The sequence below is a fragment of the Papilio polytes genome, unplaced genomic scaffold, assembly GCF_000836215.1.
Source record: "Papilio polytes unplaced genomic scaffold, Ppol_1.0 DF823912.1, whole genome shotgun sequence".
Taxonomy (NCBI): Eukaryota; Metazoa; Arthropoda; class Insecta; order Lepidoptera; family Papilionidae; genus Papilio; species Papilio polytes.
The window spans coordinates 404,918-432,575 of NW_013525292.1; the positions used below are offsets into that span (position 1 = coordinate 404,918).

The 27,658-nt window shown below is 31.7% G+C and overlaps 1 protein-coding gene across 1 annotated transcript; it reads right to left on the reverse strand.

The window, feature by feature from the left end:
• Nucleotides 1-27,044, reverse strand: LOC106102677 (lysosome membrane protein 2). The gene is made up of 12 exons (XM_013282227.1): nucleotides 26,939-27,044; nucleotides 16,611-16,715; nucleotides 16,016-16,107; nucleotides 12,170-12,333; nucleotides 10,861-11,008; nucleotides 4,967-5,170; nucleotides 4,269-4,393; nucleotides 3,719-3,880; nucleotides 3,326-3,432; nucleotides 2,601-2,719; nucleotides 2,169-2,294; nucleotides 1-485 (listed from the first exon to the last, which is right to left on the reverse strand). The coding sequence occupies exons 2-12, from the start codon at nucleotides 16,702-16,704 to the stop codon at nucleotides 141-143; spliced, it is 1,686 nt and encodes a 561-aa protein (XP_013137681.1). The 5' UTR covers nucleotides 16,705-16,715; nucleotides 26,939-27,044; the 3' UTR covers nucleotides 1-140.
• Nucleotides 27,045-27,658: the final 614 nt, after the last annotated feature.

Sequence of the window (27,658 nt, forward strand, 5' to 3'; positions counted from 1 at the left end):
TATACAAAGTGATCGTAATAATCAGCTGTTTAAAAGGAGGAAACTGCAGTAACAGTTACTTCATTTACATCAGTAGAAACGCTGAAATAATTCGAGTTTTAAAATTGTAAAATTACAAAATGACGTCATACAGCTTGTATTCAGGAGTCAACAAGTAAATCCGGTAAATCCCCATCTTCTTCTGTGATAGCTAGCAGTGAGACTGCCTCCTTAGCTAAATCATCATCGTCTTTGAATGCAGAATTATCAGACATGTTTAAAATAATACTGCTTCTACGTCTTTCAGTACTCTTCCTTCTTACTTTAGGTTTCTCTTGTTGCTGGATCAATTTGTATCTCGGCTTCCATATTCTGTACCCGCCTTGGATCGCGAAGAATGTACCAATGATGAAGAGAAGTAGTTGAACTGTGAGCACTATTGGTGGGGCGATGACGAAACGAAGACGTAATAATTGGATTACTTCTGGAGGTGCCTCTTTGCAATACTGAAAGAGAATACGTACTAAATTTAAAAACGAATTAAAAACTTTATTTATAGGTTTCTGAAGTTAACATTTTATCATTTCCTAGTGATTCCTTAGTGTTCAATTGAGCTAAGTTTTCACGGAGTAAAACTCATATTACGTAGAAAGGAAACGCATTTCAAGATGTTATCGAATCAACAACTAACGAATGGTTAAATATAGCTTGGAAACAAGCCATAAATCATTGATGAAGTGAACGAAGTAGTTTTCGAAGTATCTAGAAGAAGGCGAAGTATTCCGCGTAACTTTGCGCTTTATAAACTCCCGTTATATTTTCTTGCACTTCAAGGTCATGGGCGTGATCATATCTAAATATTATTGTTGATACATATATTAGAGAATAAGGGTCTGTCCCATTACTGGCCAATAGAGCCTCAGATAGCTTAAAAATGACGTCACTGTCAGATAAGGGAACAAAATCCGATATTTTCATCACATATTTTAAACGTTGAATGGTTATCAGACAATTTACAATTTGGTGGGACAGGTCCTAAATATGCAATTTTAAATTTAATCTCAGATTGCATTTGCATTTGTCTAATTGTCATGAATAAGGTCAAGGTTAGAATGACAATGGCTTTAATTCTAAAACTAAATTCTTTAAACGCAATTTATTTGCCTTGTAAGAAATTAAAATTGAAGGTTTCCTTTTGTTTGCTGATATTACAAAAATTGTAAAATGAACAATATCTAAATATTGTTTTTTGTTTATTTTCCAATTATATACATTTCTGTTATCATAGTTAACTAATTTGCCTATTAGAAGAAACAAATTTTATAAATAGACATGAAATAAATCATTTGTAAACGATTAATTCAAGACGCAAGGTCAATTAATACCGATTAATTTGAACTAAACAAGCCTTCGAGACTACAGAGTTCCTAAGCATTGTCACTTCACTAGACATAGTCAAAGAATTTAATTCACTTCCCACTTTCGATAGAATATCGTGCAATCATCATAAAAGTAGTCATCGACTGCACAAGAGACTTACGGTCGATTACAGAAACGACATTTAAAATAAAACAGCATCTTAAATAAAAAGGCCACGCTCAGGCGGTTAAACTTAAAATGCTACTAGCTTTCGCCCGCGACGCCGTCCGCGTGGAATTAAAAAATACAAAAGTGAGTAGCCTATGTGTTCTTCGAGACTATCCTCTACATCTATACCAAATTTCATCGAGATCCGTTCAGCCGTTTAGGCTACAAACTCTAACAAACATCCATCTAAACTTTCGCATTTATAGTATTAGCATGATTAAGATTTTTACGTCTGTCCGATTGTAAGCTGTGGTCGCGAAGCGTTAAAATTCGTTTAATTATTCGACAAGTAGGTGTATTCCCACAGATATTTCTAAAACAGAGGTAACTATTTCTTTAATTTATATTTATAGTTAAAACCCGATTTATAGATAAGTAACGTGAAAGATGAGTTAATTTCTGACGCATCGCATTATTGTCTGACATCTAAGAAGATAAATTTACAATATAGTATTATTTCTTAGTAAATTGAAATTCTAAGAAAACTAAAACAAATGACACAATCAAATGAAATATAATAACAATGAGTAGTTAATGATTAAAGTTTAATTTAAGCTTACAGAATAAGCGCTTTGTCATGTAAATCATGTTTCTAGGCTTACCAATGATATCCTCATGATAGGTAGGACTTTGTCCTTCACAGGTTTAGTGATGGGATTCCCCGCAGAAGTCCGGACTGCCACGTTTATCTGAACGTTGATGGAGAGGGCCAGAGGTACTCCAACTGTCTGGAAAGAGCATGGGCTTTTAAGTTATTTTACTTATATCATCATATTTATCTTACTTCTAATTTATATAAATGCTAAATTTTAGATAAATGTATGTTCAGAGTTTGTAACCAAAACTGCTGAACGGATCTGGATGACATTTAGCTTACATGTAGAGGATATTTTGGAAGAACACTTAGGCAACTCAATTTTGTTTATTTTTATTTCCAAGCGAACAGATTCGCGGGCGAAAGCTACTACAAAAATAATTCTTGAAATTAAGTGATATTTTATCGAAAAAAATGTAACTAAAAGTTTAAAAATTACCGGTTCAACGTCAAGTTGTGAATAATACTTTTCCGGTTCAGGATTCATGCCTTCGAAGTACGTCTTCTGTTGTTCATCGACGGCCACGTAGTGAGGCTTTGATAACGCTATGGGGAAACCTGGGACAAAATCGTATCGAATTAATTTCAATTTATGTACGTAATAATACCCTACACACATCTGTTGTGCGATTGTCTCATCATCCACTTGCCCTTATCCCTTATGGAGGGCCGGTACAGTATGTGCTGCTTCCATACATCTCTATCAGCCGTCATATCTGAATCCACTCCTTTCTTAAGCATATCCTCTTTCACACAATCCATCCATACTTTCTTCGATCTTCCTCTTCCTTTGTAGCCATCCACATTCAATCTTAACACTTTCTGGTTTATGTCCCCATCATTTCGTCGCATAACATGTCCATACCACGCTAACCTTTTGCTTCTCAATTTCTCCACCACTGGCGCTACTTTCAAACTTCCTCTAATGTACACATTCTTAACTTTATCCAATCTTGTCACACCACACATCCATCTTAACATACGCATCTTTTCACATGCAACTGTGTGCGATTGTCTGTTACAACTAAAAGTCGAGTAGTGTGCGCACCTCCATATAAGCTCATAGGAATCAAAGCGAGACTAAACAGTTGTGCGATATTTTAGTTTCAGGTGTGCACAGGCTCTTATAGTTGGACAGCTAGTATTATAGATAACGTAACATACCATAATAACAATTGCTGACGTCTACGAAGCCATCCGGGAGACAATTTTTACTACATTTGCAGGCGTATTCTGAAGTTTTATTAAATGCCGACTCTTGGAGTTGGAATCTAAAAATTATAAAAAGCTATGCATTATTAATCGCATTAATAAGATAAAAACAAATAACTAACTCGGTACCTCATTCCGAGGTACCCAGTTAGTAAATTGACTAGCTTTTGCCCGCGACGTCTGCGCGGAATAAAAAAATAACAGTAAGTAGCCTATGTGTTCCGGACTATGCTCTACATCTGTGCCAAATTTCATGGACATCCGTTCAAAGAAACTGGCTTTTATAATATTAAGTCAGAAGTAAGATAGACAACTAACTAACGAACAAACATACAAGAACCTCACCTGTAAAAATTGAACCCATATTCTCCGTTCATCTCATCTACAAAGGAAAATGGATATATTCTGCAGGCCTGCTTCCTGAATATTGGTATTACTGCGTCCTTCGATATCTTGGGGGGAAGCATCAGACCCTCGTAGGCACCTCTGATACGATTACATGGGATGCTGAAATAAATTGAAAAAAACATACTAACATTATAAAAAACAAAATATTTGATTATTTGTTTGCTTAGAATACACTACCCCCAGGTGACGTAGGCAATATTTATCAAGTTTTTCTGCGTTTGCGAAGACAAAATAGTAAAGCTAGTTAATTATATTTACAAAAATAAATTAATAATTTATTTATAATAATTTTAGGATATATTTCGAATTTGTTATACATAAAAATATGGGAAAGAGATGCTAAAAATTTAAAATAAATTTAGCATTCCTCGTAAACAATAATAACACTCATGTCTCTAATCACTATAATGGCTCTAGTCGTGTTGTTTTTATGTCTATGTGTTGTCCAATGTTGAAAGTTGGGCATTCGTATACACAAACTACCAACCTGGTATTAAAATCAGTGTAACCCTGTTCCGCTAGACCTGGGGACTCGTTCCAGGTGTTTAAGGAGAATTTTCTTGATTCATCGCCGATCTCCACTTCAGCTGTGTCTGGGCGTTTCGCGTAGAACTGTAAATAATATTTATAGCTATAAGTACTTATTATAATAGTATAAGACGTAAGATTCTGGATAAATTTATGCAGACGGCATTGATAAAGTTAGGTACATAGTTTGAACTAAAGGCAATATTTTTTGGCATTTATTTTGAATAATTCATACGTTGTTTTCAAGGCAACTTTTAGAAAAAACCAAACAACATTAAGAAAATATCTATTTAAAGCTACAACAAAAAAGATAAGTATAAAATTGCTATCTTTTGTGTATGTTTTATCAGATACATTAATTACATTTACTTCCGAAAACCGTGTCCTCGGTAAATCTCGAAGTACGAATTAAATTCATTTCCTGTGTTAGGAAACATGTTACGTAATGTTCAGACATTTATCATCGCAGGGGTTTATCACGAATATTAATGAGAATATATTCATAACGCCATCCTATCCTTTAGCTAGCTAATAAGTACATTACTGTTTTTAAATTAAGGACTTTATCCAATTCTATGTGCGATTAGCGCACCAAGTTTTTGACCTCGAGATCGATTATCCTTATTTAAAATATATAACAAAAGAACATATACATACACGATCTAAGATTCCTATCTTCTGAAAATCAATCCATCCCGGTAGCAATTTATTAGCAATGGATACGATTGGATCTGTATACCCCCAGAGAAGTTCCTCGGCTGTCATATTCCTGAAGAGAGTGGAACCGAGTGCTGCTATCGAGTAGTAAGCTCCCGCATTGGCGAAGTACCCCAGTCTGTCCGCCATTAGTGTGCTGATAGCCTACAAAACACAAAACATTTCACAAATCAACGTCTCCACCAAGTTTTAAGTCGTGTTTTGTTTGTGCCTGGTTTGCGGTAAGTGAGGATTTGAGTAATGGATAGAGATAGAAATCAGAATGAACTGTCATTACAAAGGTATCTGTTCATATCTGTAGAGATAAGTGACTATCTGGGCTTGAGGCTATACTATTTTACAGGTAATGTTAAAATTGTTTGGTTACACATAATTCATAAATTGAAATAAGAAACAAAACTAGAATAAATGATTATTTGAATTCAGTTTTCATTGTTATTTATTTTCGTTCTTCCATAATGACCAAGGTTACTACTCTTTGGGGAATGACGTTTTTCTTGTAAATATTTATTTCAGAATTAGGTAGTTAATTTATATCGTAACATTCTAATTAATCTGGTATTTCTCTAAGACTAGGAAGTTTAAATTGATTTCTACGTAAACGACCTCGACCCCCAAATAAGACAGCAAAAAAATTTAAATCAACTCCTTTTTAATCTATTGGTAGTCAATAAAATAAATTTATTCAATGAACAAATACATTATTCAAATTAGAACTACAATAGACGTAAGGCACCATCTTATGTTGAGCTGAGAATCAATAAAATAATTTTATTTTATACTATTAACACATATACTAGCTGATGCTAGCGACTTTGTCCATTACTGTACAACACTTGTACAACACTTTTACTTTCTACACAAAAATCCAGCACATAAAACATAAAATCATACCCTGTATGTATTTAACTTGTGATTTCTGCCAATGCGCGCTAAAATATTATTTTGTTGTTTACATGTGTCAAATTCTCAATTGCATATGTCAAAATTATATTGTGAAAATGTATTTTGTATTGGAAAATGAGTTTGTTATAATGTATAAAACATTGTGTACCTACAAAATGTATTAGTTAGTGCCATCTATTTTCAATGGCCACGGAAGATCAGCACATGTGCTGAGTGGCTTTAATTAAATAAATAAAACAAATAAATACTGATTAAAAGAAATTTTCAAACTTCCTGTGTTCTATATTTCATCTAGATGGATTCAGCCGTTCTAAAGTTTCAACTTTACAAACGAAATCGCGGGAAAAAGTCAGTGACCTTATACGGTTACTATATAGAATAAGGAATATTTGAGAATATGTTCAATATTTTTTCCTATATTTTACCTTTGTGAAGTTACCGAGTAAATAAGTGAAGCAAACGTATCCCACAGGAACCGTACAAATATATGGAGAACCGGGATCACAAATGCCTATGTGATTTTCCAGACTATGTTCTACGTCTATGCCTTTCACTGAGATTTTAAAAGCCATTCTGGAGATATCTGAACCATCCAAACTTTCATATTTATCTTTTATTATTTAAACTATTATGCATAACTTAAAATCGAGATAAAAATCTCTTCATAAAAACAGTCCTATTTACATTTTTAATGGTGGCATGTGTTGAACATAAAAATATTTGGTATCATTGGTATGACAAAAAGATTTATGTGTTCTGTCAAGACGTTTAATTTATCGAGATTGCGAATATGTCACTTGTCTCTTGAGAACTTATGTTGATTACACTAACAAGATTAAACTGATTAAAATTATAATAAGTTAACGGAAAACACACGCCAGTAGCTGGGCTTCCAGCATCTGTCACGTGCGATGCTTATACGTATAGCATTGGGCTAGTAGATTGTCAACAAGATCGTATGAGAAGGGACGTGTATGTAAAGTTTTACCTCCCTTGATCTTTGTCTCAAGTTACATACAAGTAGCTGTCACGAAATAAAATATAGCGCCAGCATATTGCCCGTTGCGCCAATGTGCAAAGAAGGCGTGCAGGGAGGATTGGTATCTTGTGACGACAAGAATTACAAGCCAGTAAGTTATAGTTCTCGTGCAGAAGACTTGTAACCGCGACAGCGCGACTGCCACGAGGTTCAAAGTGGTATTTTACGAAACTATGGCAATCTGTGGACCTTGGTTGTTAATCAATGGAAAGGTTGTACTTAAATCCGTGTGGAAATCCGAGCACGATGTGTTACGTTAGCGTCAGGCGTCAGCAATGATCTTGAGCAATCCGTATCATATATTGAATGACAAACAGATCGGAGGAAAAACATTCTAACAACACTAAAAATTGCTTCACGTGGGATATATTAACACTATAAGAGCGTAAACCTTTGAATTAAGAATCGGACAGCTGTTTAGTCTCGCTTTGATTCCTATGAACTTATATGGAGGTTCGCACACTACTTGATTTTTAGTTATGAAACTAAACAGTTGACTTGTCTGCGAAGCAATCGACAATCGCACAACCGTGGCGCGACAATTTAATCAAAGGTGTGCCCTCGTTCTTAGTAATAGAAGAACGATTTAATGATTCTACATACAAGATTTTGTCTCCTCATTACTTAACATAAACCCTTGCTAATGCATTCTTCCTACCGCATGCAGTTAAATAATTTAAATTCATACAAGTTGAATCTGAAACGATGTAACAGAATTGTTAATCATATTAATATTATAAACTAGCTTTCGGCCGCGACTCCGTCCGCGTGGAATTAAAAAAAAACAAAAGTGAGTAGTCTATGAGATCTTCCAGAGTATCTTCTACATCTATTCCAAATTTCGACGAAATCTGTTCAGCCGTTTAGGTTACAAACTCTAAAAAACATCCATCTATCCATCCATCCATCCATCTAAACTTTCGCATTTATTAAATTAGTACGATGTTGTTTGTTAGAGTTTGTAGCCTAACTGCTGAACGGATCTCAATGAAATTTGGCATAGATGTAACAGATTGTCTGGAAGAACACATAGGCTACTTGGTATTGTTTTTTTTAATACCACGCGGACGGAGTCACGGACGAAAGCTAGTCTTTAAATAAACCAGTAGGCATGTATTAACAATTTTAATTTTTGTACCAAACAATATTAATAGCTTAAGGGCTATACAATCACGAAATATATTTAATCATATGAACAAGGTTAGTTTATCGAGGTTTGATGTGTGCTTAGAGAATGCAGACATATGAAGGATATTTTCATATTTAATTGTTAAAAGGTCAAATCATAATGCATTTTAAACACTTCATTATACTGAAGGTATATCTATACTAATATACTAAAGCGTAAACACACACTTCTTTATTGCCTAAGATGTCAGCAATTACAGCATGTTTTTGAATTATTGTCTTTTTAATAAAAAGCCCTACACTTACGTCACGCTTAAGGCTATATGTTTTCACACCGTTAAACTTAGGGTTAAGTATTTTGGATTAAAACCCTGATGTGGGAAAGAGACCATAAGGTGTTGCTAACATCAAGGAAGCATGGTTGCCATGGTTTGACATCATGTCATGTCATTTTTACATTTGCAATTTATAATTCGACAAATGTGAATAATAAAATGAATTTTTTATAGTTTTATACGGATGAAGTCGCATGAGAACAGCTAGTTATTAATAAATTTGGAATTTCCTATTAGTTATTATATTTCATTTGATGTTAATATTAACTCTTTAGTTGTATGAAATGCGTAGTTAATTATATTTAAAAGTTAAGGTTAGGTGTCATTTGCTAGCTTTTGAAATAAACAAAATCATATATCAATCAATCTTTAATTCTATATTGTACGAGTATATAACTAGCTGTTACTCGCGACTTCGATCGCGTGAAATAAAAAGTATAACCTATGCAACTCACAGATAAATTACCTTTCTAATGGAAAAAGAATTATTAAAATCGGCCAAGTAGTTTTTGAGTTATTTTAATACATACGAAAATACAACTCTTTCCTCTTTATAATATTAGTATAGATTTTAGAAGTTAAAATAAAAAACTTAGTACATAACCTATCTCAAGTCTTATACCGAATAATATATTAACTTTTATCTTTATGTCTCTGTTGACGTAAATGTATGAAATCTGTCATTGTACACAATTCCTAGGCAATAACTCCTAAAATTGCTTGGAATTATTGAGAACCTATAAATGCTATTTAACAATTTTATTCATAGATAACATTGTTTTCAAACCGTGCTTATTGATTTTGACAAAAAACTTAAAATAACGAAATAAGGAGTTCTACCCGCACCCAACGTCCCTTTCCCAAAAACATGTTAGGGGGAACGAGAGGGCAGCGCTATGCAAAAAAAAAGACCTTGCTTATTGCGATTTTGGAATTCGCTACAATTTCTAGGAAATATGTCATTACCAGGATATGCGAGTATTTAATAATCTTTAAAAAATTGCCAAAACAGCTTCGAAATTCTATACTTTTCCTAGACAAAGTATACAATTCCTAATTATCATATTCCTGTAACATTTCTATTTATAACAGTTATCAGTTTGTTTTGTATGCTGTGTCATGATCCCAACATGAAACAATTTAACTAAGAACTCGGTGACCGGGTTTATATTACGGAAACATCCAAATTAACTATAACTATTAATGAAAAAGTTTGTTAAAATGTATCTCCAGAAGATCAAGATGTTAGGTAATGAACATAATCTAGAACACATTGGCTACTTAATATTTTTTTTAAATACCCAGATATAATCGCAGGCAAAAGACCTAAAACATTTTTTTAAAGAAATATTAGTAGATTTTTGTTAATGTACTAATACTTCCTTTAACCAATCCAACTAAGCTGTAGGCTTGTGCTAGGATGTGGTTCACGATAATCCTCGAATGGTGGGATTGGAACCCACGACCGCAAGATCGGTAGTCCGTACCCCTAACCAATTGGCGCTCAATATTAAAGAATATGTCAGTGTTTACAAATATAATAAGAGAGACAGTTTCTTTACTTGTAGATATACGCAACGGTTTTAAAATATTGTTTCTATCTATACTATTATAATAAAGCGTAAACAAACACTTCTTTGTCGCCTAAGATCTCAGCAATTACAGCATGTTTTTGAATTTTTTTAAATAAAAAGCCCTACACTTAAGTCACACTTTAGGCTATATATTTCCATGCGATTAAACTTAGGGGGTAAATGTTTTGCATAAAATCCTAACGTGGGAAAAAGACCATAAGTTGCTGCCAACATCAAGAAAGAAAGATATCTAAGGTTTGTCATGTCATGTCATTTTGATATTTGCTATTGATAATTTGACAAATGTAATTTCATGCGAATGAAGTCGCACGGGAACAGCTAGTTATTTATAAACATTTAAAAAATTATGAATGTCTCAAAGTTACGGAAATTACGTAGAGATAATAAAACAGGTTTCTATTACATTATTGATAAGGGTATTGAAACTTTTCTTAACATAAGATAAGAATATTCGAGCAAGATATGGCATATATCTTTATCTATGCGGTTCATGGACTGGTTTGAAGTCCTACTTTTATTATGTTCCTGTTTACCACAAACAGTTTAATAAAACTACACAAGTCAGATAATTTTCATGATATATTTTAATTTCATTATCAACTTAGTTATTTAAAAACATTACTTTTGGCGGTCCTATTAGTTTGTAAATTCTTTGTAACAAATATTTTCTTTACTAACTATAAAAATACATTTGAAAACTACATTAAAACTAGGCAACATATTTGCTAACTTAAATGTGTTACTAATGTGTACAAGTAGCTGAAACTTCAACCGTTATCAGATATGGGCAGTTATAAAACTGCCTTGTTTAATTATAAAACTGCTACTCACAATAAGTGCTATGTTAGGCATAGTCACGTGTACATCTTTGTAGTGTGCGACTGACTCGTGCTGCAAAAACTCCAGGTCGATGTTGGGTCTCATTCGCATCACGCCTGCCTCGTGGTCTACCGTCAAGTTCCTGTTTGTTCGGAACTCTCTGGAAAAAACACACAATATTAATAAAAAAACACGTCTTGTATATAACTCTAACTTGTACTAAAACTCTAATGCATGCGCAGTTCAGATTAATATGAAGGAAATAAAACTCGACGAATAAGCCTCTAAGATTCGTGCTGTCTGGAGAGTTAGTACAAGGAAGGCCGACCCCAAATAAGTGGGAAAAGGCGAAGATAGAAGAAGAAGATGTGCATTTCAGATTATCAAAACCGTAATTTATTAGTATGTAGTACTGTTATATGGAACCCCTACGAACTCTACCACTAAGCAATATTTCAATAAATCAGTGCGGTGATTGCAGTCTTATGTCGTAACATATTGAAATGTATGTTTACAAGGTGAATGACCTGCTCTTAACTTTTTAATTAGAATATTATACGAGTAATGATAACCTCTAATAAGGAACTATGTAATTAGGACAATTACATCGATAAGTTATACTATATACTAATGTTTCTTAATAATATTGTATTGATAAACAAACTATGTAAACTGTAGTACATTAAGAAAACGAGATATACTTTAATTTCGATTATTATAATAATATATAAATATAGAAGCATGTACTTTTTTGATTTTTATTCCCGATCATTTATTTATTTGTAATTTTTAAAGTTGACTTTCATGGTATTCAAGTACCAAAAAAAATATATCACAATACATAAACTCCGCATTAATAAGAAATAATAACGTATATACTTGAGTACTATAATATTTAGTTAGTCATAAAACAATATCTTAATACGGTAATAACGTAAAACGTTTTTGAATATTCATAATTTATCTTCAATTTTTGGACAAAAACTTGACAATCTATTGTTTTGACGAATGCTTCTTGCGAAATGTACGCAATTGGTAGAGGTCACGCCCGGAAGTAATTGTTGAGTACAAAAAATACATCTAGTATATTCTAAAGTAATGGATTTTAAATGAATAGTACCGCTAACAACATAGTAAAACGCTAGAATAATAACTTTCGAACTTGATTTCGATGTTAAAGTACAATCGCGGAAATTTGCGGTGTAGAAAATTTCCTCTTCCTTGCGATTAAAACTCCGCCTCTTCTTAAAAATTTTGCGCGACCACAGCCGCGTACTTGACTTTTATACAGACTATAAACAGATCTAAGATAAAAACTTACTGAAATTTAAATGGTCCGATCTCTTGTAACTTCATTGTCTTATCAATTCCTTTTACGTACTGGTCGACATTCGTATAGTTGAAGACATAAACTTCTGAGAATAACTGGTACGTAGGGTTCTCCCACATCTTGAAGATAAACTTGCCTTCTTGTATATCCAAGTACTGCAAGAGAATAATATAGTAAAATTATATAGTAGCTTTTTCCCGTACTCCGTCCGTGTGTAATTAAAAAAATAAGTAATCTATGTGTTATCCAGAATATTATATTCTACATCTATGCCAAATTTCAGAGATCCGTTTAGTATTTAGGCTACAAACATCCATCTAAACTTTCGCATTTATATTAAAGAAAAGATTACCAGATGTACGAATACATATGTGGTAAATGAACAAATAGTAATCCATACTCTGCTTACCCCTTTAAGATACGAGCGTGTTTATACAAGAAATTCTATGTTATCTACACGATTTGGAATTACCAACAACTTCTGTTTATGTATTTAAATTGTTTATTGTGAGATAATGATTATGACAGCAGTTCGCTTCATAAATCGTGTTTTTTTAAAGTTACGTTAATATAAAATTTGCGTGTTCGTACATGAACATTCAAAAAACATTGTACATTTATATCAAGGTACCAGTTATTACGGATTAAAATAATAACATGTTATGTGCCATAGTTATTATTAGTTGCATTATACCAATTTGTATTTTTTATGTTTCATGAGAAAACTAATTTTAGAACCTTGAGTAATCTGATTTTTCAACTCGGTGTCGCCCTTGACATTCGAAATTTAAAAAAACTATAGTTAATATCCTATGCACTACAAGCCTATCTATAAATATTCCAAATTCCACCCTGATCAAGTCAGACACGTTACAAAACAACATACATCCATCACAACTTTTGCCTCTATCTGAATTTTATAATATCGGAGTGTCTATATGGAATATTAAAAAAAAATCATATTTGGTGAGTGATCAAAAGGTGACAAACGAACAAGCAGTCTTGGGACATTTTTAGTATAGTTTATGTGTACGGGAGTCTTTTGTTATTCTGCGATAAAACCGCGTGCTACACCTAGTATTCATTAATTTCAATTCATCGTGTACAATTCTAACACAGCAAAACAACTTAAAGCTGCATAGTAAATATTAAATAAAAACAATAAAGGCAAAGGTCGATAACCTCGGTAAATAATTAAGTTATCGCTAAGTTACAAGGTTTACAAACAAATAAACAACAAAGGCGCAAAGCGTTTAACTATAAATACCAAATGAGATACTCAAAGTAATTAATAACTTTATCTTTGCTTTTAATTTATTGAAATAACTTTGTTATACTGATAAAAAATAATTTTATTCAAGTCATTCTACACTCCAAAAAACGTTTGAATAATTTGTATGATGTTCATTGACGGCTTAATTTGATTAATTGAATCATACGTTCCAAAAATAGCAGGTAAAATGGTAATGTATTGCATTTATAAGAAGTATTGGTTAATTCGTATTGACCACGTGTAGAGGTCAGTGAACGCACGAGTAGGTCAGGGTCACGAGAGTTGTACGGTGAGAAATTATTTAAGCTTTTATAATTATATTCAATCAATTGTTATATTAAAATGAAGCGGAAATTCTAGAGAACATGATTTAAAAAAAACCTTGTATTCATCAGCCAGTCTTTAAATATGTAAAGAATTTAATCTATCTGGTCTTATGAAATTAATTGTAATTGTGTTTGAAAAAGACTAGATGTCGCTAGTTACAATAGTTGTAATAATTAGTGAGTAAATGAAATTATTAAAATAAATACTTTAAAAAAGTATGGATTTTTAAATCGCATTTAAATGTATTTTACAGAAAAGCATAAATTAAAATCGAATATAATAAGTTATTGTGAAGCTGTGATATTTAATCTTTATTTTAACTGCTAAATTTCCAAGAATATATATAAAATTTAATACAGCTTTTAAGAATTGTTATGACAGTCTAGGCATAAAAAGCAAGGATATCTATTGTTTTGAAGCAATTATAAGACATAACTAACAATTGTCTTCAACATTGAATGTGTTTGAACTTCATGCAATATTTACTTTACTAATAACACTGGCATGATTTGTGCGTTAACTGGCTGAATATACAGTTTCCTGTTCGTCTACATAATGAAGATTAAAAAAAAAATTCCCCGAATTTAAGTACAAGAATATCAAAAAAAACATTGAAGAATTAGTTAGTTGGAAGTGACATCGTTTGGTTTATGGTATTTCCCGATATCTATGGTAAATAACCTTAGGAAAGATTGATGTAGTATGCTGTCAACTTTAACTAAAATATGTTTTTTCAACAATACTATTGTATAGTGTAAACGCATTGCCTTCAAACGGATAACTGACTCATGCTTGTGTGTCAAAGGATACAAAATTTTACACCACGCCACATTAACCATATTTTTATAAGAGATGACCATAAACTTCAGCAATACCAGAGGAAATACACATGTGTTGCCAGCTGTGGCAGTTTGGAAATACCGCCGAAACAGACCATTCCACAACGCGACTTTACGAAGCAGAAAGTGTCGCCGTTAAGAATTGCCAGCCATCGAGTTGATTTGTATGGTATCTGGCTGTATATTGGTCTATTTGTTCAATAGCTTTTGTAGTTATATAAGTTCAGATTATTTAATTTAATGACCTATATACTTATGAATAGTGACTTGCAAATTAAATAAGAGAAGACTAGTCATTCATGTTCACGCAAATGTTGCCGAATTAATTGACCATTTAAACGGCGAGATAACATCAAGACCAACATACATTTTAGTTACTATGTTTAAGTTGAACGATGCCGATGACGCGTGAACTTGATAATAAATAACTTTATGCTAATTAACAGAATAACAAGTTACATTTTTACTAACATTTTTTATGTTGAATCTTACTTGATTTTTAGTCGTGAAATTCCATAGTCAGGATACTTGTAATAAAATATATTTGTGTCTGTTCTATTTAAAGTTAGAGAGAGATAGTTATATGTTTCAACAATGGAAACACAATTTATCAAACAGCATCAATAGAATAGACATCAACGCGCTTAACTTAGATTTATAACTTGTTGAAAGTGTCGATTTGATTTATGTTAAAATAAAAATTGTATAACAAAAACATCATTCGTTTGATGTTTTATCTTTTAAAGCAATTTAGTTGCAAGCTTCAACATCTTACATATCTCTTTAGGCGTTAGTTAAACAAATTTAAATAAATTCAGCTCTAATCTCAATGTTAACTTCAAATAATGACTTTTTAAACTATCGTCTAACAATCGAAATAATTAGATAATTAACAACATTAAGCGCAAATAAGTTAGATTTGGTAGATAAGTTAGACTGGTATGCAAATAATTTAATGACATGGCAAAATATATTAACTCGTAATCCAAACGAGTATAGAACTTAGTAACATTGTTAACAAAACTTGTATAAGTACCCCTAAATTAATTAGTCAATTACGAGAGGATCTGCAAATCCTTTGCCAGTCTTTCGTATATAACAAACGTACACTAAGCGAATAACTTAATTAACCTTTAATTGACTCTGCGTAATGCAGTAAATTACGTAAAACGATTATCGAGAGACGGTTTTAAAGACTGTCGTAGTTAAAATATGTTACGCAATATTGATTTATAGCTAATACAACTTCCGTATAACGATTTTATTATTGTTTATAAGTAATATTGGTTTGAAAATTATGGTATTAGTACGGTCCTATAAAATAATTTTGCGTCTATAATAACATAGATATTGGGTTTATAAATATAAGTAAAACCAGATATAGTTTTTAATACTTACCCAATTTGTAAAAATCTTAACTGGGTCGATAATAACAGAAACCATTGCTAATATAGCCAGCAATGTTCCATATACTACTTTGATCACAGACTCTGCAACAAAACATAAATATTACTAGATATTTAAGTATTTTAATATTCATTTTACTATAGTACATCTATCTAGAAGCAATACGGAAAGTCGTTTAACTTAAAAACGACAGTGAAGATGACAATCTATCTCATTCTATCTTATACATGTGGTAATGTCTCTCTCTCACTTTTGACATCGCTTCTCGTTGGACGTACAGTTACGGCAATCCGCGGTATTTCACTTACAGAAATATTGCCTTATTCCTTGCAAGGCAAACTCCGCTTCTTACAATTAACCAATTATGTGTGTTACGCAAAGAACGAATTGGATGCACGCAGTTAGTCATGTGGCACTGACATTTAAATGCTGCGTTCTTTTGAAAAAAGTTTAAAGGGCTGTCGCTTTTGAGATGGAACACCGCTAGATTTCGCGACTGTACTTGAGATATTCTCGATTTTAATTTAATCGTAATGGATTGTATGTGCTCTATGGATTGTTTAGAAGAAGGTAAAGAAGTTCTTACGTCTCTTCTGTACAGTGAAGTTCTGTATCTTCATAATAGAGATCCGGCCCTTGCTCGGCACCTGCTGTAACGTCTTCTTCGCTCCCACCACCATCTTTCATTTATCTGAAACGAAAATTATGTTAAAACTAAAAATAATTGACTCAAAATGTAACTAATACAAATCTTAAAACATGACATACTCGCTTTTCCACGTGGAATTAAAAAATCAAAAGTAAGTAGCCTATATGTTTTTCTATCCTCTACATCTATGCCAAATTTCATCGAGATCCGATCAGCAGTTTAGGCTACAAACTATAACAAAGATCTATGCAACTAAACTTTCGCAATTATGATATTACTAAGATTGTAGTTTTTTCAATTATGTGTCGAAATTAATTTCCTTTTTTGAATCCAGTAAAAACATACGATGTTTGATGAAGTATGGTATATTGTTGACGCAATAGACATCTACGGTTATTTTATATTTATAATCTGTGAATATGTAAATTATTTTTTCTTCAAAGACGTATCTAATTAGCAAGCTTCTGTAAGAATAATGTAGTTAAGCGACTCCATACATTAAATATTAACTTGTTTTTTTCGATCACAGTAAAATGTGACATTTTAAGCAACGCGTTCCTCTGAATTATTTGGTTATTAAACTTGTATAACTAAGTTACAGCTTATAGGCGTTATTATAACTTAATATTCAAGTTCAAGTTATTCATGATTACTATTAAAATCCATAATTTATTAGTTCTTGTTTAATTTATTTTCTACAAATTTATTTTAAAAAGTAATTTGTAATAATTTATGAAATTATTTTACATAGCATAAATCATGACAGGAAAACTATCGATTACAGATTATATTAATGCATTCTATGAAATATATTTATATATAACTAATGTGTTTATAAAAGTGGTAGATAAAATAACCTATAAATCATGTAGCGTGCAACAAACGTCAGCGTTTACTATGACTATTTCCCGTCCCTCTTTAATACTCAAATAAGAAAGAAACAGCAATATATTTGTACAGAATTTGTACACTGGAACTCTACAAAAAGAGGCGTGGTCTGAGTTTGATAGTTGTGACGCAAATAACGCTATCAAATCATTTTAGATTTCGCTAATTGTCTTCGCATTATAAAATAACTGCTGTTTACGTGTTTGAAGTAATACTTACCATATTTATGTTAATTGCGTTTGTCGGTATATGAGTAGAATGGGTATAGTTCGGCTAAATTGATTTTTTTTATATAGCCTTAGATTTAAAACCAAACTGTAGATTCTATTATACAGTTATCTGTACAAAGTAATTTAAGTAACTCAACTAAATTATGCATACTACCGTCCTTATGTCAAAAAGTTTTCAAAACTTACGTCAATGACCTCTACAAATAGACAGGCTACAAAGTAACGTGTCTATTTGATGTCATCGTTGCTAACGATGGTGTGGATGCGAAATGATAGAGATAGAACTGTCACTAACGTCATTTAGTTTAAGATGGAACGAAAAGCTGTCATTACTAAACAACCTATCCATTATTAGAGATCAGTGCTTATCGTACTGTGTTGTCATATTATTTTCTTTTTCCTGTCTTCTGTGCCTTTTACATATTTTCTGACACAATTAACCATGATATGGGCCTCTTTTACAGGATCAAATATTTTTGTTTGACTATAAGTGTAACAAGGTGACAATTTGTATAACACATATTGCTGTCCTGCTCATTCACTTAGAGGAGACAGAGATAATAACATGGTTTTAGTTCACACACGTGGATGCAGGCTAAGTTCTAATTATCTCGTTTGATCTTTGAGTGCAGTGATTTAATATATCACACAATAATTATCAGTAATTTACTTTATGAAACACAGATAACTTTATACTTATAAAGTACAAAGTTGTTAGTTTCATTATTAAGTTCGCACGTGGTAATCGACAATCGCATTTACTTAGTTACATAAAAGAATAGTAACTGTTAATTATATCTGAACAAATGAGTTTTAAAAGAATTATTTAAAATAACCTAATCATATCTGAAACAATAAGGCACTGTCATAAAAAATGGCATACAGAAAAATAACTTGAAAACAGCTACAATACGAAGTCTCTTCAATACGATGGGCGGCGCTAGTGTGCTTGCATGATTTAGTTTGACTTATAAGCCAACTTGTCAGACAACTATGTCTCACTTACAAATAAACGCGGTATAAAGTCAAACTTAGGAATAAACTGAGTATAAGCAAATGTTACAAATATTTAGTTTTGATTTAAACGCTAGATATAATGATAGAAATCTGTAAAAAAAAGTTTTGAGGTTATAAATTTAAGTGTTGTCAGTATTGAGCATTTTGCATATTAATGTGGTTTATAATATTTAAATTTGGATTGACATAATTGGTATATAAATTGGTCTAAATATGTCAATTAAATTAATGAAAAAAAAAAACAAACCAGTTATCGTACGTCAGAGTTACAGAGAGAGACGTCTTTATAAGTTTACCGTGGTCTTCCACTGCCTAAACAAATGTCAACTATTTACAAGTATAAGTGTTTTTGAAACCGAAAGCGTATACAAGTTTGTGAAGCTGTGTAGCTGACTGTATAAACAACTATATCGCTCATTCGCTTTGTTGGAATAAAGACAGCAATATGATTTTCTGTACACATTTTCAATGGAAACAGACGATTATATCATAAACATGGAAAAGTACCAATTTAAATCTAAAAAGTCCAAATTTTGTAGTAAAAAACATTAGCTCGTATTTCTTCATAAGCATATTTTTTATACACATATTTGTATATTCACATTTTCAAACGCGTCAAACCGGCTCAAATGGCTGACAGTCAATTATTTTCGAATTTGACATTTTTTCTAACAAGTAATATCATCGGCGTATTAGAACTGAAGCAAAAACAGCGGAAACCTGTATTAAAATACACTAAGCGAAGCTTGTAAATGATACTCGCTTAAGAAACGACGTGCAGAATTTCAATTGTTTTTGCCGCTAAATCACTTGCGAAAAAAAATCGAGCCTCTTTACTATTCGCAGTACATAAATATCGTAAAATAATTGAAGAGCTATATAAAGTACTAGCTTTCGGCCGCGACACCATCAGCATGGATTAAAAAAAACAAAAGGGAGTAGTCTATGCATTCTTCCGGACTGTCTTCTTTGTCTATGCCAAATTTTTTCGAGAACCATTCAGCTGTTTAGGCTACAAACTCTAACAAACTTTCGCATTTATAGTATTAGTAAAATTAATATTAACAAAAGATAAAGACAGTAAATATAGATGTAGTCCAATTTACCAATATTTGTACAAAAATTGTACAATTCGTAAATATAAACACAATTATGAATCCAAATTCAACCCTGAAATTACAAATTTAATGATGAAACAGTGTTAAATTAAGCATATTTTTGCAATCACCGACTTTTCGTGAATACTGAAACGATATTTAAATATGTAAGCGTCTTGAATTGTAAATCCACGCTTAAACTACAAATTCCTTTCAAATGAATTCTATCACATTGTAAGCGGCGATTACAAACCGAAGTGTTGTTCGTTTCAATATTTGGCCGTTAGACTTTATTATACTCTGACGTCACCAAATCTGTTTAGATAACTATTACAGTAGTGTTTGAGTTAATTTATTAGTTTGCTTGCTTGTACAGCTTTTAGTATGTTAGTATGTAAGCAGAGCCAACAATATAAAACTGAATCCAAGGCCTATTGAGTCCTATGACATAATTGTTTATAATGAATTTATTTTAGTTACAAAAGGCATTTAATTTTATTAAATTGCGGTTTGTTTTTAACGAATTTCCTGTACGTGAATATAAATGAATAAAACTATTAAGAGATAATTTAATTTGTCCGATCTGTCTGAGTGATGTGCCGATACAATAGACTTATAAATAATTATCGATGCTAAATCGACATTGATGCCTTACGACTCGTATAAAAAAATGACAGCTTCAATATATTTGAAGGAACATCAGATTATTAAATATACGTTATTGCAGTTACTAATTTTTATTTAATTATTTTTTCCATATCTTACAATAGCTAGCTTAAAACCTTCGACAATTATACAAGTATTACTCGGCGTAAAAATAAGAATCATTTTGCTTCTTTTGTAGTTGTAGTTTTTCTGTACAAAGCTACATATCTGCTATCTGTTAAATCTCTTGGTAAATTAAAATTCAAAAACCGTAATCCATTTCGCGTTCAAGTTACGATAAAAATGTTCGTTCACAAATTCCACGGTCGTGCGTGGCACATCACTATTCCACATCTTATTCATGCAAATCAATCAATTCGTAAGCATTTTGCGCTTCTTAAATAGTTATGAATATATCGTTTCGTAGAAAATATAATTTACAAACGGAAGGAAATAATATCAGCATGTTTATATGCTAAAAATTGAAAATTTTCCATGTTCCGTACTCAAGGTGAAGTTATAGGCCAAATCGAACAAATACCCGTAGGCTATATTTGCGTTTATTGATCTTGATAGAAAATAAATAGATTTATAATGCGACATTTTACTTTGACAACTATTTGTACAGCAGAAGTAAAATTGTTCTATTCATAATTCATAACATGAGCTTAGTGTCGTTAGCATAAAAATCTGACATTTTGTCTAGATATATTACTGCGGAAGTTAGGAATTTTCGTATTTGGTAATAAAACTGCCATCTAAATTATGTCCAACATAAAAACTAAAACGGAAGGAAGTAAATCAAAACAACGGTCCTAGACACGTCTGATGACTAATCGATAAAGGTCGCTGACAATGTCACATATGTTTAAAAAACTTTCCTTGTTTAAAACCCAACTAGTATTTAGTAAATAATATGTGATCTTGAACTCGACGGAGAAATAAACAGTAAGGAAAACCTAAGGTATTGGTTTTTCACACACATTAAAACAATGGTTCTCGCTTAGTTCCGAATGTTGACTGCAAAATAAATATTTATGTTTTATTTTTTATGTTTTTGAAAAATGTTTTGAGGTTAGAGTGCTCGTCTACGATTTTTTAATTACAAAAATAGGTGATAATATAAAAGAACCACATTTTAATTTGTATTACTAGTATATTACCTATCTCTATACTAATATAATAAAGCGTAAACACACACTACTTTATGGCGTAGGATGTCAGCAATCACATCATATTTTTGAATAATTCTTTCTTCAATAAAAAGCTCTACACTTACTACACGCTTTAGGCTATATATTTTCACGCTATTAAACTTAGCGGGTAAATAAATTGGAAAAACCCTCATGCGGGAAAAGGATCACAAACTGTAAGCTGCCAACATTAAGGAAGCAAGGTTATAGAAACGGTAATTTTGACATTTGCAATTGAGAATTTGACAAAAAAATGTAAACAATGAAATAAAGTTATTATAATTTCATGCGGATGGAGCCGACGGGAACAATTATTTTTCAATAAAATGCAAACTTTTTAAATTAGGCCTGTGTTTTTATCTTATTTTTTCGCTAATACAAGTGGAGCTAAAACTGTCAAATATTTATGTAGTCATCTACGAACAAATAGTGTAGTTTTGTAGATATGTTTGTCTATCATTTATCACAGAGATTCGCGAGAATCTATCATCCTTGGAACTTTGTGAATCACAACTAAGTGTGGAAAATCTTATAAAGATAAATTTTTCGACGCTACAAAAAAGGTTTTATGAAATACACTGACAAAGACATTTTTATTCGTTTTTCGTTATCAGTATAGCAATACCTCTTCGCGAAATCTGGTTATTTATATCACATACAACAACGGCGAATGGCAGAGGTCAGCATTATGTTAAAGGTATTGGGGAAGGCCTATGTCCAACAGTGGTCAGATAATGGCTACTGCTGATGACAAACCAATTTTGCTAACTGTATAAATTGTAGTGTCCAGAACGAATTTAGCTGTTTTATTCACAAGTAGATGCAAATCGATACGGACCTTGCTTTACCTGCAATGACATTGACTGTGATCGAGGCGCTCGAGGCTTACATAATTCTTAAACTTAATGTTTAGGCTGCATTGATTGTGATTCAAATGTATAATAACCTAATCTAAAACTCACTCGGGTGAAGTGACCTGAATTTTACTTTAACTTCCGACAAGTCTTAACTTTACTTGATCCTGCCAAAAGGGTTTCAGAAATAAACCTAGATGTTTTAGCATTCCTTACTTATAAAACATGACACAAAATTAAATCTAGAAGTCAATGAACTATCAAGGACATGAGAAAAGGTATCGATTTAATTCGTCATACTACCGTAACAAATTATAATAAGAATTGATAGACAAAAAGCTAATTAATTGCATTTTAAAAGCTAATTTTAGTTCTTTATATACATTTAGGTAAAAAACTATATATTACTTAATCTTAAACCTTTTGGTGTGAAGATTAATCTATTTGAAAACTATCGCACGTATAATGTCGACATTTGATTACACAATATCCGATAATACACGTTTATTTATGTTAAAATATATCTATAGCTTGATAATTAGGACCTTTTATACACAAGGCGATGTAATTTTTTTGAAATCTGACGATTTTAATCTCATTGAAATGTCATATATTTATATAGACAGAGTAGACGACTAGCGTCAACGATTCATCGCTGTGTATAGTGCGCGCTATGCGATACTCACAACGCCAGTTGTAGAATGTTAGTCCCAAAGATTCATGTTACTTTGTGTAAGAAAGGCTTTAGTAAATGAAGATTAAAAATCTAAATTAAATAATAATTGACAATGTTAATTTGATTATGTTATAAATTAAATATATACATCTTAAGTAATTAACGAGATGAGAATGAAATTCTATCGTTAACGATTTACAATTTTAATAAATTTCACCCACGACTCCATTCGCGGATAATTAAAAAAAAAAAACAAAGTAAATAGTCTATGTATTCTTCCAGGCTATGCTCTATATCTATACCAAATTTCATCGAAATCCGATCAGCCGTTTAGGCTACAAACTCTAACAAACATCCATCAATCTAAACTTTCCCAATTACAATATTAGTAAGAAATAATACTGAAAAGGTTTGAACTAATCGTATATTATTATTTTATTGTCAGGTACATTCTTTGCAAATATAGAAAAAAACATGAATAGTTAACAGTTATACTTCTTGCCAATTTTAAAAATCACCAGTGTTTTATCGTATTGGTAAGATATATGAATATGGATGTGTTAAGTGACTGGAATCTTCCATAGAACGAACTTGAAGTATTAAGTTATGTTTAGTTTAATTTGCACAATAAACTTTTAACAACATACAGGATTCTAGTAAGCGTTAATGAGTTTCTACGGTTGATAGAATATGTACGAAAATCGTATTTTTTAGCGGAGATGCATAGATAATATATTAACGATTGTTATTTTATCGTTTTTCTTACTTCAATGCCAGACCGATAAAGTTATTCATTTACTAACTAAAATAATATTTTTCATATTAAATTATTGTTACCTATACATTACCAATGTGATGAAAATGTTTGAATGTAATATATTTTAAAAGATAAATATCCTACACGACCCTAAATAATGGTAACCAATTTGTTAGTCAAGAGGAATAAACGAAGAACATAATAAAGGATGGTCTTAATAAATGCGTTTCAAATAATATGTACAAAATGCCCGCCATACTGTGACGTCATAATTGTAAATCGTAAAAAAAATTTTTATTAAATAAATGACATAAAATCTTGATACAGACATTTTAAATGTTATTATTATTTTTAATCTGTGCCATTGAGTTGAAAATTATTTTACAAAAAATTTTACGCTATCAAAATACGTGATTTCTGGACACCATTTTAGGCATTATTAATAATAATTGATTAATTGGTATTTTCAATTAATTCGTATTATTAATAATAATAACGTTTCTTTTTGTGTAAACACTTTTTGCGTTTGTAAAATCATTCATTCATACGACTTCTAAGACTTCTACAGTTGTTTATTCGAAAATCAATTTAACTATTAATGGAATTATGTTGAAATTCGTCGGTATAAAGATGAAACTTAAATTGTTTGCCATACATAACGGTCTCTCTAAAATAATATTTATTTAATTTCTTGCATATTAAACTGTGTACAATCAGTTAATCAATATTATGATATTATACTGTTACTTTCATACGAGTTTGACGCGGTTCAAGGTATGTAAAAGACCGGGATTACAAGCTCGCACACTTGCATGCCAGCCACTGGCATTATGAACGCTAGTACGATATTTGATTCTAACAGCTACGTTCAAGTTGAAAAGGGGAAATAGAATTACTAATAATAGCTGTATTATAATCAAAAAACCACTAATTAATATTATGAAGAAGAAAGATTTGTATTTTTTTATGTATTGTAATAACTCAAAAACTACTGGATCAATTTCAAAAGTTCTTTCACCATTAAAGCTACGTTATCACTTAGTATCATAGGCTATATTTTTTGATTTCACGCGGGCGAAGTCGCGAGCAACAGTAAGTAAATTATAAGTGTAAACGTTTGTTAGTAGCTTAATCTAAAATACGTCTTTATATGCTATGGCTTTATATGCTACAGCTAAATGACAGTAAAATTCAATTGTTTTTTTATCTTTAGCCAATGTATCACCGAGTCGTGACATGGCAAGAAGCCAACTCTCATTTTTTAAGATTATTCCAACTTAAGAATCATCCATCTAACATACCCCATACTTTATACAAAGATATATGGTTATAGCTTTTTTTTATAACATAAGGTGGCAAACGAGCAAGCGGCCACCTGAAACCGCCAAAATGGCGAAGCGACCGCTGCTCATAGACATCCGCAATTGCAGATGCGTTGCCTACCATTATACGACGGGGGAGGAGACGCACATGAAGAGGACATTTCCCCTTCCTATGCATCTCATCCACCGTCAAATTCACTTCCCCAACCTCTCTTTATAATAAAAGGGTGGTAAAGAGAAAGGAACTTAAATTAGCTGTTTGTAGATCCTATCTTTGACACAAAATTGTAGTTACTTTGTGATGTGATATTGTCGATTGTTTCGCAGAAAATTCAACTGTTTAGTTGCACAACTAAAAATCGAGTAATGTACCTCCATATAAGCTAAGGAATCGAAGCGAAACTAAACAGTTGTGCGATATTTTAGTCAATGGTCTGCTGCACGCACTTATTATGGTACAGTCGTGTAGACTTTAAAACTTCTGTCATTTTCTATTTGACTGTACAGTCGTTTAATTACCATTAAAGAAATATTAAGATTTTTGTTACTCTGACATCTTATAGTTTTCAAATTACAAAAATAATGAACGCAGTATTTATTTATAGGTGTCACAACTACCAAAATTTCTTAATTACTAAAACTACTAACGACTAAAACTCAGCTAAGAGATCTCTGCAGTGCTTGCAGACATTTCGGGATAAAATGCCTCTAGGAGGGCGGCAGTGTTACGTAGAATATACTTTGATAATACGAGTAAGCTTTTTAATTTGTGACAGATTTTATGGTTTTTGATACTCTTTGATTGTTACATAGAATAGGTTGCTATGGTTATGTTGGTTTGTGAAGTCAGAACTTGCTAGTTAAGAAGCTATCAAATCGTTTCAATTCGCAACGTAGCACACCCTGGACTCTGGATGGACCCCCGAAGGGTCAGAAACTAATCGGTACCGTCACTGGAAGGTCGTACGTAATTAAAGCCGCCTCTAATTCGTTTGTGATAATGTTTGGCGAAAGTTTAAACAGTAATTACTTAATTATTATTTATTAATTACGACACAATTTAGTTTGTGTAAACAAGTACGATAAATACCCATTTCTTTTGTAAAAATAAATTTGTAAAACATGAGTACCTTATTATTCGATATTGTTAAGGTTTATTACTAGTCGCTTATGTTAAACATAGATAGTAAAATAAATTAATGTTTAAGTACACAAAATTACGCTTAACCTGTATTTATATTATTATTATGATTAATGAAAATCAATACTTGGTGATAATTAAATAAAATAATTTAAAATATTCCAATGCAAAAAAATTTGAAAAGTATATGAATTATCAAATACCTCAAAAGTTTAAAATATTTCTGATAACGTTAATTTTAAAGTAAATTTATTTTAGGAATTACTAATTAATCATTTTTAAACAAGTATTAAAATAAATTAAATTAATTAATAAATAAATAAAAATTAAATCACTGAATTTAATATTTCGTCAACAACCGTTAATTAATTTAAAAATTATATTAAATTTAGTAACAGTTTTTATTTACATTTTTAATTTATTATTTGTTTAAAATTAAACATACCTTAGGACGCACCGTTTTTCCGAAATCACAACACTACAGCGCACAGTATCGTAACACTTCGTTAGTACCACGTCCGTGAGATGCGCATTCGTTGGGCCTGCGTAGCGTTAACTGAGCCACGGTGGTGCGGGTTCTATATCCTATATAAGGCGCAGTCGCCTGCGTCGTTAAACAGTATTTTTTTCTACAACTTCATTGACGCACTTCAAAAACTCGAAGTAATAAGTCAAAAAAGGTGTCTGCATAATTGTGGTATGGATTGTTTCTAATAGAATAGACAGAGACAAAAATATTTTACAAAGGAATTCATGGTTACCTTTTTTTACTTATAGTTTTCGCTGGTAAATCTATCCGCTTTGAATTAAAAAAAAACATGTGTTCTTCCAAACTATGCTCTACATTTATTCCAAATGTCATCGAATTTAGGAGATACTTTCTGACAAAAATACATCTATCTAAACTTTTGCATTTGTAAGTAAGATAGAATGACTAATATTATAAATGCGTAAGTTTAGATGGATGGATGGATGTTTGTTAGAGTTTATGGCCTAAACAGCTGAACGGATTTCGGTGAAATTTGGTACAGGATGTATGATGTAGAGGATAGTCTGGAAGAACACATAGACTACTCACTTTTTTCTTAATTCCACGCGGACGGAGTCTCGAGCAATAGCTAGTAATTTATAAATCACACTGCAACCTGCTGCATTTCAAATCGAC

What these genes read in the sequence shown, in the direction of transcription:
- LOC106102677 (XM_013282227.1), bottom strand. Translation starts at nt 16,704, where the DNA reads ATGGTGGTGGGAGCGAAGAAGACGTTACAGCAGGTGCCGAGCAAGGGC. An exon ending in TGCCTAACATAGCACTTATT is followed by an intron (nt 5,171 to 10,860) that starts GTGAGTAGCAGT and finishes TGTGTTTTGTAG; the next exon opens with GCTATCAGCACACTAATGGC. An exon ending in TATGGGTTCAATTTTTACAG is followed by an intron (nt 3,433 to 3,718) that starts GTGAGGTTCTTG and finishes TATAATTTTTAG; the next exon opens with ATTCCAACTCCAAGAGTCGG.